The 13,407-nt window shown below is 50.7% G+C and overlaps 6 protein-coding genes across 6 annotated transcripts; 4 read left to right on the top strand and 2 right to left on the bottom strand.

Annotated features, from left to right (window-relative positions):
- Positions 1-35: 35 nt before the first annotated feature.
- GL50803_005593 (Ribosomal protein L11) lies at positions 36-557 on the bottom strand (the record flags this gene model as incomplete). Its single annotated transcript, XM_001706745.1, has 1 exon — positions 36-557. One exon carries the CDS (start codon positions 555-557, stop codon positions 36-38), a length of 522 nt encoding a protein of 173 aa, XP_001706797.1.
- Positions 558-605: 48 nt separating this feature from the next.
- Positions 606-4,394, top strand: GL50803_0016701 (uncharacterized protein; the record flags this gene model as incomplete). The annotated part of the gene is made up of 1 exon (XM_001706743.1): positions 606-4,394. One exon carries the CDS (start codon positions 606-608, stop codon positions 4,392-4,394), a length of 3,789 nt encoding a protein of 1,262 aa, XP_001706795.1.
- A 46-nt stretch (positions 4,395-4,440) lies between these two features.
- On the bottom strand, positions 4,441-5,658 carry GL50803_0016700 (uncharacterized protein; the record flags this gene model as incomplete). Its single annotated transcript, XM_001706742.1, has 1 exon — positions 4,441-5,658. One exon carries the CDS (start codon positions 5,656-5,658, stop codon positions 4,441-4,443), a length of 1,218 nt encoding a protein of 405 aa, XP_001706794.1.
- Positions 5,659-5,717: 59 nt separating this feature from the next.
- GL50803_005171 (Ankyrin repeat protein 1) lies at positions 5,718-6,986 on the top strand (the record flags this gene model as incomplete). Its single annotated transcript, XM_001706741.1, has 1 exon — positions 5,718-6,986. The coding sequence occupies one exon, from the start codon at positions 5,718-5,720 to the stop codon at positions 6,984-6,986; it is 1,269 nt and encodes a 422-aa protein (XP_001706793.1).
- A 147-nt stretch (positions 6,987-7,133) lies between these two features.
- On the top strand, positions 7,134-7,526 carry GL50803_00121046 (Histone H2B; the record flags this gene model as incomplete). The annotated part of the gene is made up of 1 exon (XM_001706740.1): positions 7,134-7,526. One exon carries the CDS (start codon positions 7,134-7,136, stop codon positions 7,524-7,526), a length of 393 nt encoding a protein of 130 aa, XP_001706792.1.
- Positions 7,527-8,271: 745 nt separating this feature from the next.
- On the top strand, positions 8,272-13,350 carry GL50803_0016699 (uncharacterized protein; the record flags this gene model as incomplete). Its single annotated transcript, XM_001706737.1, has 1 exon — positions 8,272-13,350. One exon carries the CDS (start codon positions 8,272-8,274, stop codon positions 13,348-13,350), a length of 5,079 nt encoding a protein of 1,692 aa, XP_001706789.1.
- Positions 13,351-13,407: the final 57 nt, after the last annotated feature.

A 13,407-nucleotide genomic window follows, 5' to 3' on the forward strand; every position in this document is an offset into this window, starting at 1 on the left:
GTGCGAGACGGCTATCTCGGCTGAGGCCATTTACATTACTTGGTGTACACAACCTCGAACTCACGCTCAACCCAGGCACGGGCCTCATCAGGGGTTATCTTATGCGACGCACCAACGTGCTGCTGCTGTGCCCGGCGCTTATTGACGCGGAACCCGGGGCGAGAAAGGACCACGTAGAAGTCCATACCATAGATACCCATGGACGGGTCGTACTTGATCCCGAGATCAATGTGTTCCGTGATGCCGAACCCGAAGTTTCCAGTGGTGGAGAAGCAAGAGTAGGGCAGTTCAAAGTTCTTGACGCGGAGGCCGCGCTCGATGATCTCGCGGGCCTTTTCGCCGCGAACGGTGACGTGTGTGGAGATCTTCTGACCGCGGCGGATCCCGAAGCCGCGGATGGTGAGGCGAGACTTGGAGAACGTCGGCTCCTGGTCGGTGAGCTGCTGGAGGACCTTAGCAGCCTTTGTCAGCGCGTCGCCCTCTCCTCCGATGCAGATGTTGAGGACGAGCTTCTCAATGCGGATACGCCTCATGGGGTTCTCACTCTCCTGGGACATCTCGGGGGGACCTTTTTTCAGCTCATGAATTTCAATTTAAATTACTAGATGGCATGTCCCTCGCCAAGCGCAGAGTTCTCTGATCTCGTCGCTGGAGGTGACCCAGTGGCTTGTCAGCTACACCCCACGCCAAACCCTATATTGGAGATGGCACCCGAGCACATCTTCGATGACCCGGTCAGTTCATCCCCGGATACCGACCATAGTCTTGGCAACGAACCAAACGAAAGCGAGGACGACGACACCGACGAGGATGCCTTTTCTACTGTTTCTCTCAAAGATATTGACACCTTAGTTGCATTCTACGAGACGCTACTCAAGCACTCTGTCAATACAGATGCCTTCCATGCCATCTCTAAGGTGACCCTGGATCTGAAGGACCTAAAACTCTGCCACGGTGAGTATCCGAAGGACATGCAGGCCACTCTGGGGGACAGGCTCTACCTTGCAGCACAGCTGACTGACTACTGCATTGTTTGCCTCTCTCTGGTGCCGCATCACGAGAACCTTTTTCTGAAGATACGGTGCCCGACGTGTCAGGCCGTCGAGTTCTGCTCTGGATTTTGCTCGCTAGAACAAAATACGCATCCTTGTAGGCTTTTGAGCAAGCTAAGAATGATGTCTCGCTGCAAGGACACGTATATAGATACTTATCGTGATAGGAAGAACATGGTGATAGAGCGAGCCAATATGCTTGAGGCACATCACGCAGAAGCGCTTGCGCTAGATGCACAGAAGGAGGAGCTTATTCGGCGGCGTGGAGTGAGTGAGGAAATCACGGATTTGCCGGAAAGCAACGCAGAGCTCGTCCTCACAGAGAGTGATCAGTATATCTTGAACAAGCTCCAGCCGGTGTGCAATATCTTGGGTCTTACTAGGAAGCTGTACACAAAGAAGGACCAGGTGTTTCTCAAGGACCTAGCAGAGTCTAGCTTCACCATTGCAGACTTGCGTGTTAAGGATCCGTTCACCTACGCCTTCATACTCAAAATCGCCTTTCTCTTCAGCGGCGGTATGACAAAGGTCCAGCAGGAGAAGGATAAGCTCACGAGTGTCCTCAAAGAGATTCGGAAGATGTCTGCTGAGTTCGACTTCAACTACAGCTTTCTTCATCAGACGCTGACAGACCTGAAGAAGATCATGCTTACAGCCTCCAGCGAAGCTACAGACCTGGCCTCTATCCAGAGCGTGTACCAAGCTTGCAGAAACACCCTCAGTATGACCGACAAGATCAAGCTTCCTGAGCAGTGTCAAGCCGCTCTAAATGACATCCGGAAGGTGGTGTACTTTTGGAACGAGATACGGATGTCGAATCACTTGATTGATGCGCTCAACAGATACTACGACTTTATCAAGGGTATAAATCTTCATGAGGCGCGAAAGAAGCAGCTCCAACAGGAGTCAGCAAACCTCACAGACCAGATCAGAGAGTGCCAGGAAAATATAGCTGAAGTCAAGCAGGCCACACTAGAGCTTCAGGCCCGTTTGGATAAGCTCAAGGTTGGTATTTTTCCTTCGTCAGGTCCATCCCCTGCCGAAGACACTGGTTCAACCGCGGCGTCCGCTGGCGACTCGAATACCAAGCAGCCAAGCATTGTCAAAACCCGTGGAAGTGTGATGGGAGCCAGCACGGCTGCACATAATGGCGTGACTGATTCACTATTGAAGGAGCACAACCTATCCGCTTTCTCCAATAGCAGCAGGTTACTGGGTAATGTAACCTCAGCAACAAGGCCGGCTGCTCATGCTCAGGCCTCCATTGCAGAAGGAAAGGCCTCTACATTAACTCGGTCTCAAGACCCAGATACCTTGCCGCGTCTATATTCCCAATCAGACGATGGCACACTTACAAATCGTACATCATGCATCTCCACCAACATATTACCTAAGTATCTTAACGAGGCGCAAAACGTATTGGCACTATCGACGGTAGATGTAGAGCACGGAGGAACCGAGGAGTCCGATCATCTCCAAAGACAGGAGGGCACACACTCGAAGGGCGGATTGGACAATCTTCTTTCCTTCTCCGACGTGGTTGTTAGCATTAATGATATCATGTCTGCTCCAACGTCACCCCAACTTCCATCACTGCCGCCACATCAGGTTGAAAATCTTAGCGAAAGCATATCAGCAGAACCTGCACCTCTTACGAAGCGAAGCATACTTGAGCAGCACCCTCCTATGGCGCCATTTTCTCAATGCGACGGTAGCCCAGAGATTCCACACCTTGAAAATGCGTTGCACCTTTCTCAAGCACCGCCATTGGACAGATCGCTCTCCAAATCTACCCCCGATGACGTGCCTTTAAACCTTACGCGCCCCTTAACGAGATCCGTGAACATCCTTCCTGGAGCCGATGACATAATCGCTTCAGAATCTGACCCTTTGCGTCTAGCAACCATAGCCCGCTCCATTATATCCAAGCCCCAGGTGGATACCTGCAAATCTGACAGCAGTCCGCTTCTGACTAGATCCTCAACTAGCGACCAAGTGCTCCTGGAGTTCAACGAGGAGCAGAACCGAGAGTCCACTACAATGCAGAGCCCCACTTTTGGTGCAGACATGCAAGAAAGCACCGTAAATACCCTGCAGAAGCAGCAGAATCCAGCTCATGATCAGGAGCTTCGCATTCGCGAGTCGTCTAACCTACATGTCGCCCATTTCAGATCACTTAGTGACAGCATGCTTACTAATAAAGAAAAATCAAGCGAGACAGATCGTGCAGAGAATGTATCGGCGATTCACATTATTCCACCCAAACCCCCGATCAACACATTTAATAAGGCTACCGAGGAAGGCACAGACATGGCAAATAGCTGCATCAGAAACTCGACTACATCAGTCACAACGGCGATTAATCAATACGAAGCTGACCCGGCTGCTGGCCGTATCCCTGCAAAGGTGGAAGCACAGACAGATACAGACGCATCTTCTCAGACCACAGAGTTTGGACTAAGCTCTCTGACCAGTTCGTCCACACAGACTGATAGACAAACGAGCCATGTGCCCACAGACATTTCTGCAGATCATCCACGGATTCCAGAGCAGGATAGCAAGCATAGGTCACTGTCTGATAGATATAGAGATATGCATGCCAAAATGATAAGGCAAAGATCGATATTCGACAACGTTGACGGGGCGTCCAAGAGCACATCTGATGCACGCGGGAATGAACATAAGCTGAGAAAGAGTATGCACATATCAAGCATACCTAAGAACCTACTTGATTTCAATGTCACTGCAGAGAATACCAATATCCTGGCGTACTTTAACAAGCCTCCGAGCAACCCCAAGTTGAGCCAGGTGGTGCAGCTCAACTCCCAAAAGATATCAAAATATCTAGATGATCTCACCACATCCATGTACACAACAGAGGTTATATTCTTAGCGAAGGTGTGGAAGACCATGGCCAGGGGGCTGCTCCTTTTGGGTAGAATAAACAGCTACTACAGCAAGAAGGCAGCTGCTTCAGGAGAGACATATGTGGACAGGGTGGTTGGAACACATGAGCAAATGCTTGTCAAACGAATCTATGAGATGATCCTCACCAAGCTGATAAACACTAAGTTCGAATACTACAGCTACATCAAGCTGTGCCAACTTCGTTTCAACATGAGCATAGGGACGGCAAAAAACTGCAAGTGGAAGAGCAGCGACGATGTGCTCAAGTTTTCGTTAACCGAGGATCAGTATAGACGCCTTAAACAAGCTAACGCCCTCCGAGTTAATACAGAAAAGATGAGCATCGCGCAACGAAAAGCGTTATACACATCCTTAAAGAACTACATCATGGACGGTGTACAGATAGACCCCAATGAAGTGTTGAGGGCTGGCTGAGACGGACAGAACAGAACACGGCAAGGTGGTCGTAATGATCTCTTCTTCACTTGCCTATCTTAGGGAGACACTTGAGCGTAGACATGGACCCAGCTAAGGGCGTTGTCATGCTATGAGTAGGAGAGGCAAGCAGTTGTTTAGACCTATTTTCTTGCAGCAATGGCGGCTTAGCGCTTTTCCCACCTGTGTCCTGATCATAGGCTTGGTGTGCTACAATGCCCCGGAGTCTAATAAGATCTGCTTCTGTTAGGCTCTTAGCTGACTCCACGAGCTCTTGCGAAATGGCAAGTGCAACCTCGCTAACCTTGGCTGTATTGGTTATGGTGTTCTGTATCTTTTCCACTTTCTTGAGTAAATAGTTGTACTCAATCTCTAGCATACTTCTGACTCTGATGATGAATTCGCCAGTATAGTCTGACGCCGTTAATTTCAGCTCACGCAATGTACTGGCATCATAGATGGGTGGATCTACCACCTGCTCTTCAGGCTCTGGCTGTTTTTCTGGACCTGTCCCGGATTGATCTCTAGTCGGCGGGCTATCAATAGCGTAAAAGTCTACGTCACCTTCATCTTCATCACTACCATCACTGTTATCATTACCACTATCCTTCATAAGAGTATGCACCTGTGGCACTACTTGTACTGGAGAAGAAGGGATTGGATTGAGGGCTGGAGCTGCTTCCTCGAGAGACGGTAAATGCGACGTGTATGCATGTAATGTGGAAGGTGTATCTCCAACCGTACTAGGTGCCGAGGTAGCAAAGAGAGAGTCGCTGACATAGCTGATATGTTTAGCATCCGCCTGGCCGGCCAGTGTTTTAACGGTTTTCGAGGAGAGGATGCGTTGGACAACCTTGGATGCTTTAAACTTCTCTTGCTTGTGATATGCTTCTGCTACCTCGTTAAGACGTCGTGCTTGACTCTTTGACCTCGACACTAGAGCCCTTTTCTCTGGCCCAGACTGTTTCAGCAAGTCAACGACCTCTTTAAGCAATGCCTCATGCTCGCCGAAGTGGGGATAGAGACCCATTGTCTGGATCAAGGTACTAGCAGAATCGGAGGCAGTGACCACGTTGGCAAACATGTCACATAGTATTTCAGCATTGGTCAGCGCTTCATGGTAGACATCTGCATTACGCTCCACCAGATCTTTTCCTACCGCGTGAAGGGCGAAGTCCCGATCGGCGGGGGTTGTCTTTTCCTGGATGATGTCCCACACCAATCTAATGCCTAGACAGTTCTCTGCTTGTTGAGAGGCCAACATGCATGCACAGACAGCCGGAAATTAGAGGGCACAAAGGCTTTTTACTAATCCTTAACTAAATGATTCTTCCCAACAATCCTACTCCAAAGGACATCGCAAAGTTCCGCAGCCGCCTCCCAAAGCCGGGGCAGACAAATACCACGGGAAAGACGGCGCTTATGCTTGTAGCTGGGGAAGGTTTGACAGATTTGGTAAGGGAGTATGCCGAGTACACTCCTCCTGCGAAAAAGGGCGTACAGCAGCCCAACCCATATTTGAAGGCTAGAGATACCGAGACATGCGCCACAGCCCTCATTATCGCCACAAAGCACCGCCACACAGAAGCAGCGGCCATCTTGGCCAAGTATGAAGCAGGCATACGCGACAGCCACGGAAGAACGGCTTTAATCTATGCCGCCATAGATGACAATATAGAGTTAGTTGCCCTTCTCATGGACGCAGAGAAAACGGTGGTTGATAAATCGGGGATGACGGCACTTATGTATGCAGCCAGCAAAGGAAACCTGCAGACGGTCAAACTTCTTGCACCACTCGAAAAAGGAATGTATACACGCAACCATTTCAATGACACCAGAGAGCAAAGGGAAGAGACCAGGAGAAGCATAACGGCCCAACGCATGGCAGTCATGGACGAGATTGCTTGTAATTTGCTTGACCACATTGGTGGGCCAAGTGGCCTGCCACCCATGCACCCCACGCACTCTCCTGGCTTTTCAGTAGGGACTCGCAGAAGTATGATGCTATCGGCCATTGCTGATGGATCAGCGCCACGCTCCACAAGAGCCAGTATTGACAGCGCTGGAATTCGAAAGTCAATGAGCATTGCTGCAGAGAGTTTGGCAGAAGATGGCAAAGTAGTCGAGAATGCTGCTTCGTACACAGCTTTGATGCTAGCGGCTAAGGAGCATCATCCAATGTGTGTGAAGGTTCTGGTCGACTACGAGGCCGGTATCAAGGACCAGATCTTTGAGCAAACAGCGTTAATGAAGTGTCTCTCGGCCATGCACAAGTTCATGTCCAGCGGATTCCACGAGGATTATACCAGTGTATACACCGAGTTCTATCAGTGCGCTTCTATTCTCATTCAAAAGGGAGGTGCAAAGGGCGAGCTTGGCATAGTGGATGTAGAAAGCAGAACAGCCCTACAGCGTATCTTGATGCTTCCCGTCGACGACTCCAACATGGAGGATATCAATGAGCTGATCCAGCTTGCTTTCAAGGAGTGTCCGCGGGAATATACTCTGACTATAGAAGGATGTGAGATCAGAGGAGAAACTGACCTAGTGCAAGTCCTCAAAAATTTGGAGAACCATCCAGTAATAGAGTAAAGCTATTCATTATAGTGGAATTGCCTGGTCTATCCGTCTAGTTTTTGGTGATCCCAGCTCTTATATCCTCTTGGTCTTGATTTTATAGAAGTGCACAGGGGCGCAGATTTCGGCTGCGGAAGGGGGGAAAAAGCGGGCGGGAAAGAAATGTCGAAGGTGGAGACGAAGCGCCTGATGAAGAAGACGGAGGCCGGGGACAAGGGCGACGCGAAGCGCAAGCACAAGCGCCACGAGACGTACGCGACGTACATCTACAAGGTCCTCCGCTCGGAGAACATCCGCTCCGAGGCAGACACGGACCTCGGGATCTCGAACAAGGGCATGGAGGTGATGAACTCGCTCGTGAACGACCTCTTCGAGCGCATCGCGTCCGAGGCGTCGAACCTCGCGAAGATCAGCAAGCGGAACACGATCGGGAAGAAGGACATCGAGTCCGCCGCGAAGCTCGTCATCCCGGGCGAGATCGGCCGCCTGATCCGCGACGAGGCCGACAAGGCCCTCTCGAAGTTCACGTCCTCGAAGGAGTCCACGAAGAAGTAAATTATAGCCCGCGTGCCGTTTTGCAGAGTGTGCGTCTCAGCTACCAGCGGTGTGGGGCGGAGCATCGCTGCTGGGGGCGAGAGTCTCGTATTGCGAGGCCGTACCGTTTGAATGGTTTGTAAGGTAATATCTGAGCCGCTGACCTTCAGAGTAATAGGTGACGCTACACCATTCTCGGAAAAGGTAAAAGAAGCAAGTTCGTCGGAGGTCATACGGCATTCTGGGCAGGAGAAGAAAATCTAATCTGTCTTTGGATAAGCAGAAGAGGGCTATGCTTTGATGGACACAACAAATCCGTCTACGGCCGCGCTGTGGTTCTGGACACGTCGCCCCAGTGTGAAGGTCTTATTCTTCGTAGATTCGGAAGATAGATATGAAGAAAGCAGGAAAGCCCTGTCCGTTCTACTCAATCCTCCAGCACACTCCTGCCCAAACGCTACGACTTGTCTTTCGGCACCATCAGAAGGAGCGCCTGCTAGTGCGAACTCCCCAACATTAGAAGCTAAGGACATGCTCTACCATCCAACTTGAGCGCAATTCCACCGACTCACCGAGTGTTGAAGAGCGTAGCTGCAGAGACTCCTGGCGTTGTGATCCATCCAAAGTGTGTATCATGTCTCAGAAAGTGTACATTTATCACCAAAAAGTGTCCATTGAACGATTTTATTCTGCAATTTCAGCTTTAGCTTACAAATTCACAATTGTTTGCTGCTAGAATTGCTTGCCCCTAATCAACAGGAAGGCCATGTCCTGGAATACAATCTATAGGGCACACCTTGCGCAAATACCCTATCCTGACGTATTAGCAACGACCAAAGACGGCCGTGCCTTTGGCGCTATGATCTGGGGGATCAACGACATCTCGTTTTCGGCGTCCTTTGCAAGTAAGCGGCAGGGGGGGCAGCTCGGAATCTGGTTCCGGGTTTCCATTTTTGACATGACCAACAGACTCATTGTAGGGAATGAGCTTGTCTCCAAAATTGCCCGTAGTCCATCCTTGACCGATGACGGAGCGTACCGGGAGCTTTCGTCGCCTATGCCTTACGTGTTTGTCACTCACGTCCCGCCAGAGCATGGGCTTCTCATCCAGCTCTGCGCTATCATATACACCGGTGAGACCCGCGTTATAGAGTCCCACCCCTCCTGCTTCGTACCTGAACTAGCCAATAACGTGGTAGTTCAGGATGAAATAGTCTTGGGGTGGACTCTATTTCGCTATGAGGACAAGGGGATACGCAGAATAGAGTCACTCCTAGCAGAGACAGGTGACACCGCTGTTTTTGAGCAGCAATTAATTCGTGGAAATCCTGCAGACTTGTTTAACGATAGCCATGACGTCCTTTCTATCCTATCCAGAAAGAGTAAGGGGAGCAGGAAGGCGCCCTTTCTCCGCTACATCCTATTTAAGTATAAACAGCGGGACCTAGCCATTCCCGATACTCCGCGTTATGTCATCCCCTTCTTCTCACTCATTGACGCAGTTCATTGTCCTCCTATCTTTGCCCCTCGAGGAAAGGTCAGGCTTCAGAGTCGGCTAGACTGCATAGAAGTCCCAGGGACTCTCCTGGACTCTCCAGATCGCACAGAGATGATCCGCTTATCAGTTGACGCAGCAGCAGCGTCGGTTGCACGCTTCTATGACTTCAACAGCTGCGAAGGGCCTCAGAGCCCGCATGCGTCTAGATCCGGAGCATGCGTGGGAGCCCTTCGGATGGTTGAGACGTACGCATTTGAACAGCACATAAAAGAGTGTATTGCACAGCTTCTGGCTCCAAAGTTGGCGGATAGAGCAGGCCATGACGTGGATGAGAGAAGCATTCGTATTCACATTTTGGGGTACACTATTAAGATCCTCCCCCACGACGGATTTCAGCCCATGGCAGACGCTCCCTACGAGATTCCCCTGGGCTGGATAGCAGAGGGAGGGCGCAGATCTGCATCCAGAAGGCATCGTAAGAAAATGAGCGCGCCGTCTGACGCCAGCAGGACATTAATGGAATCCCAAAAGGGCGCTCTTTACGACATTTCATCGCGACAAGTTTCCTCCGAAGCAATGGCTCGGACAGACCTCAAATATGATATGAGTAGCATTCTGCATGCAGACTCCAGATCCAAGAAGAAGCAATCACACAAGAAGGTTGGCCATCGGCCTATAGCTGTGCAGATGCATGCGGGGCTTGTTGTCGCCATCTGCGTCACAATATCAATTGGCCTAAATACCACGGGTCACAAGGACATCTTCTTGCCACGCTGTGAGTTCTGTTTAGGCTGGGGAGCTATCGACGTGCTTCCTGCTTTATTCAGCTCCCAAACAAAAAGCGTCCCATGCACGATTCAGCTTAAAACAGAAGACGAGTTCACTGTGGGTGTTCCGGGAATTAACCTGCCGATTCTTAATTGTAACAAGGTCACACGGATTGACATTTGGGCCAAGGATGATGACATAATTGAGCGATCCAAGCACGCAAAGCACAGAGCGCATTCGCGATCTACTTCCAATGATGCTCATGGACGCGAACGAAGCTGGTCCAGAGTGCGAAGTTCCTCGCAAAATAGAGTAGATGCAAAGGCGCGGTCTGCTCAGAGGTCTGCAAGCAGGTACTCAGACACAAGGTCGGCCTCAGAGTCCTACACTGAAGTGTCATCTACTAGTGATTCCGAATCTGATGGTGGATACAGCCATACGATGAGTGGATCTACCAGCATGATGGATTGCTTCTATGAATACATATGTCCGGTTGTCTCGCTTTCATTCCATCTCACAAAGGAAGAGGAGACTGCATCGGCGACAAATCGCAGCTCTCCGAGGGTGCAGGCAATTGCAGAATCGACGAAAAAAGTCGAGGATTCTCTCGGGCCCAGCGTTGTCCTAAATTCTCCGCAACAGACATCCAGGCTTGACTCAGACAGTGACTCAGACTATATAACCCAGACTCCCACAGTAAAGCAGAGGAAGGTCCAAGGAAACGATTCGGTTGAATCACTAATTAAGCTTTCGTCAGCGCCAAATACAAGCGATCCCTTGGACGGGTCCCTCGGTGAGGTGCCTGAAGACATCTCTGACCAAACAGATGGCAGACCGATAGATAAGAATAGCTATGTGTTAGAAGCATCCAGCAGCCCTGAGCGCATTGAGCGAGACCGTCGCTCTGAGCACTCGCACCGCTCATCGACCCCTTGTAGCAGGGACTCCACTGTGCCCCAGCACCTCCCGCCCATTGGCTTCGAGGCTCAAAGTCGAGGGTCAGGACCACACACCCAGAAGAAGAGCAAGTGTACAGACGAAGGAGGCGCTAGTCAAGCGAGCAGGGATACCGCGTTACAGATGACTGCAAACTTAGAGCAGACGTTGACGCAGATCCGAGCATACGACCCCCAGACCTATAGGAAGTATAAAAACTATTCTGAAACACGAGTCCTCGCTATTTCTCCTCTCCAGACACGTCTCAACGGGATAGGCTTCATACACGCATTGTATCACGGTTCCGGAGGCGATATGCAAGAGGTCTATGGGGAAACCATTAACCTTTCTGATCTCTCTGGTCCAAAAAATGTCTCTCCATATTACTTGTCAACCCCGGCTCCATTGTCCTCTCAGTTGATTGGCTGTACCATTTCCCTCTGTGTCTTGACTTATGATAGCACACTGGATCTTGACCAGCTCAAGGCCCGAGCCTACGCCGTTGCATCGTGTTACGTTTCATTCCAAAAGACTCGAGGAGGATCTAAAAGCGCAAAGAGGGCGTACTATGATCTCTATGGCTACACACTTATTAATGAGCAGGACTTTAGTGATCACATACTTCAGTACAAGGAAAATCTCTCCTTCCAGGTAGATCTGCGGTCCGTCCATGCCGATAGCTTCTTTGATTTGGCGCGAGAGCCGGAGTTCACCCTCGAGATCAACGTGAAACTGAAAACTATGGAGGAAGCGCACTCCCCGGTGGTGAACGACATTCCAAACTTACGCTGGGAAGAATATAAGGTTCTTGAAGACACGACCACGGTCACACTAGACCCCAAGCGACCGGAAAGCAAACCCATTTCTGTGGACGGCCACACTCTAGACCTGCTCGGCACTCAGCGGGACATGACATTGGTAAGAAAAGCTCTTCCGGATAAGAGGCACGTAACAAGGTCTGAACTTGTTTCCATCCTGGACAACTATCTGGCTTACGTAGAAAAGGAGAACAGCGCCTTTTATACTGCGGAGAGGCTAACGCAGATGTCAATGCGCGCCTCGCAGATCTTACAGCAATATGTGTCCATATATCCGCATTACACAGGCTCTGTGTGCCTTTTTCCTGGCTTAGAAAGCTACGAGCGCCGTTACCACGCCAATGACCGCCTCGTTGTGTCGCTGATCTCCCCGATGCCCTCTCAATTGGCGCGGCTGGGGTTGCAGCTGGACTATAAAGCTAATGATTTGTACTTCCTGCAAACTGGTGAGCCAGGCGGACAGATAAATATTAGGAACAGGCCCCACTGGATGCGGATTAGTGAGCATGAGATACACCTTCAGCTGGCCAATCCTCACCACATCGACCAAATACTTTCTCCCTATATTGTCGTCTCCTCGTCCAGTCCAGAGGTCTTTATCAGGTCCACTCAGATTCAGCTAGTCTTTCTTCTAGAGTACATCAAGAAGGGCATAAAGAGGACAGGAACGCCGCTGACTAGCGTGGTAAATGTCAACTGCCATCCGTATATGCCGCTGATAACCAACTTGCGTGTGTGTTTGCCCCACGCAGTACCAAAGGAGTTGCAGAGCACAGTCTTTAATGTGGTTTTTGGGGTCAATACGCTTACGCGCGAGGTCTTTCTTGTGAGCCCAGATTGCAACGGGTGCTATATTTCTCAGCAGGAGGTAGAATATTTGCAGGTACTTAGCGCCACCAGTGGGGCGGCCAAACATAGAGTAGGCGAATCTGCAATCTATGACGACGACGTCCTTCTGGAAAACAGCCACTTTTCTAGCGACAGCCAGACTCTGGAGTGTCGGGTTGTGCGGCTAGATGCGCTTGATGACCAGATTCATGGAATTCAGGGGGACCTTGCCGGACCGTCGGTGCGAACACCGAAGCCGCGATTGGCCATCCTCCCCGGTGCGAACAGGACCTTCTGCTCGCTGCCTCATATCATCAAGGCCGGCCTGGGAAGAGTCGGCGTTGTATATTTGGTGTGCAGCCTGAACAGGGAGCTGTTGCCCATTTACTTCAGCGAGGGTAACAATTACCATGTCGTTGAGCTTTGGAAGGGGCAATCTATAGTTCTCAGGTTTGGCATCACGTGGTCGATGTACAGACACACATACAGTGAGATGAGTGCCGGAGTATCCATCCAGGCGCCCACCCAGCTCATCTCCACTGAAGCATCTCTTATCAATACGATACCAAACGTCTACAACGGCTCCTTCTCGATCCCCGGGCCGGGGGTGTACGTGCTGTCTCTCTTCCCCGCAGTTGGCGTAACAACTGCAAATCCGTCGGCGCACAAAGGCATAGTGTGTCTAATAAAAGTGAAGGAGATCCCAGAGATCGCACATAGGTATAAGGTCACAGTTAAGGGGGTCGAGAACAAACGCTTTCAATACAGTAACCAGGCATCCAGGGGCCCGAATGTGCAAATGGAGAGGCCGTCCATTACTAAGCTTCTTAGCGTGACGCCAGGGTCGGAGTCTGAGCCGGGGTCAGGGATTGTAAAGTTCAGGTGCGGAAGGTGGATATGGTGCCGCCCGTACGAAACCACCGCGCGGGTATTGGTCTATAGCGCGGAGGACACACAGGCGCCCTATGCGGTCCTATTTTATTTGCGATTTGAATAACTGCACAGGGGCGCAGATTTCGGCTGCGGAAGGGGGGAAAAAGCGGGCGGGAAAGAA

The sequence above is a fragment of the Giardia intestinalis genome, chromosome 5 (genome assembly GCF_000002435.2).
Source record: "Giardia intestinalis strain WB C6 chromosome 5, whole genome shotgun sequence".
Classification (NCBI taxonomy): domain Eukaryota; phylum Fornicata; order Diplomonadida; family Hexamitidae; genus Giardia; species Giardia duodenalis.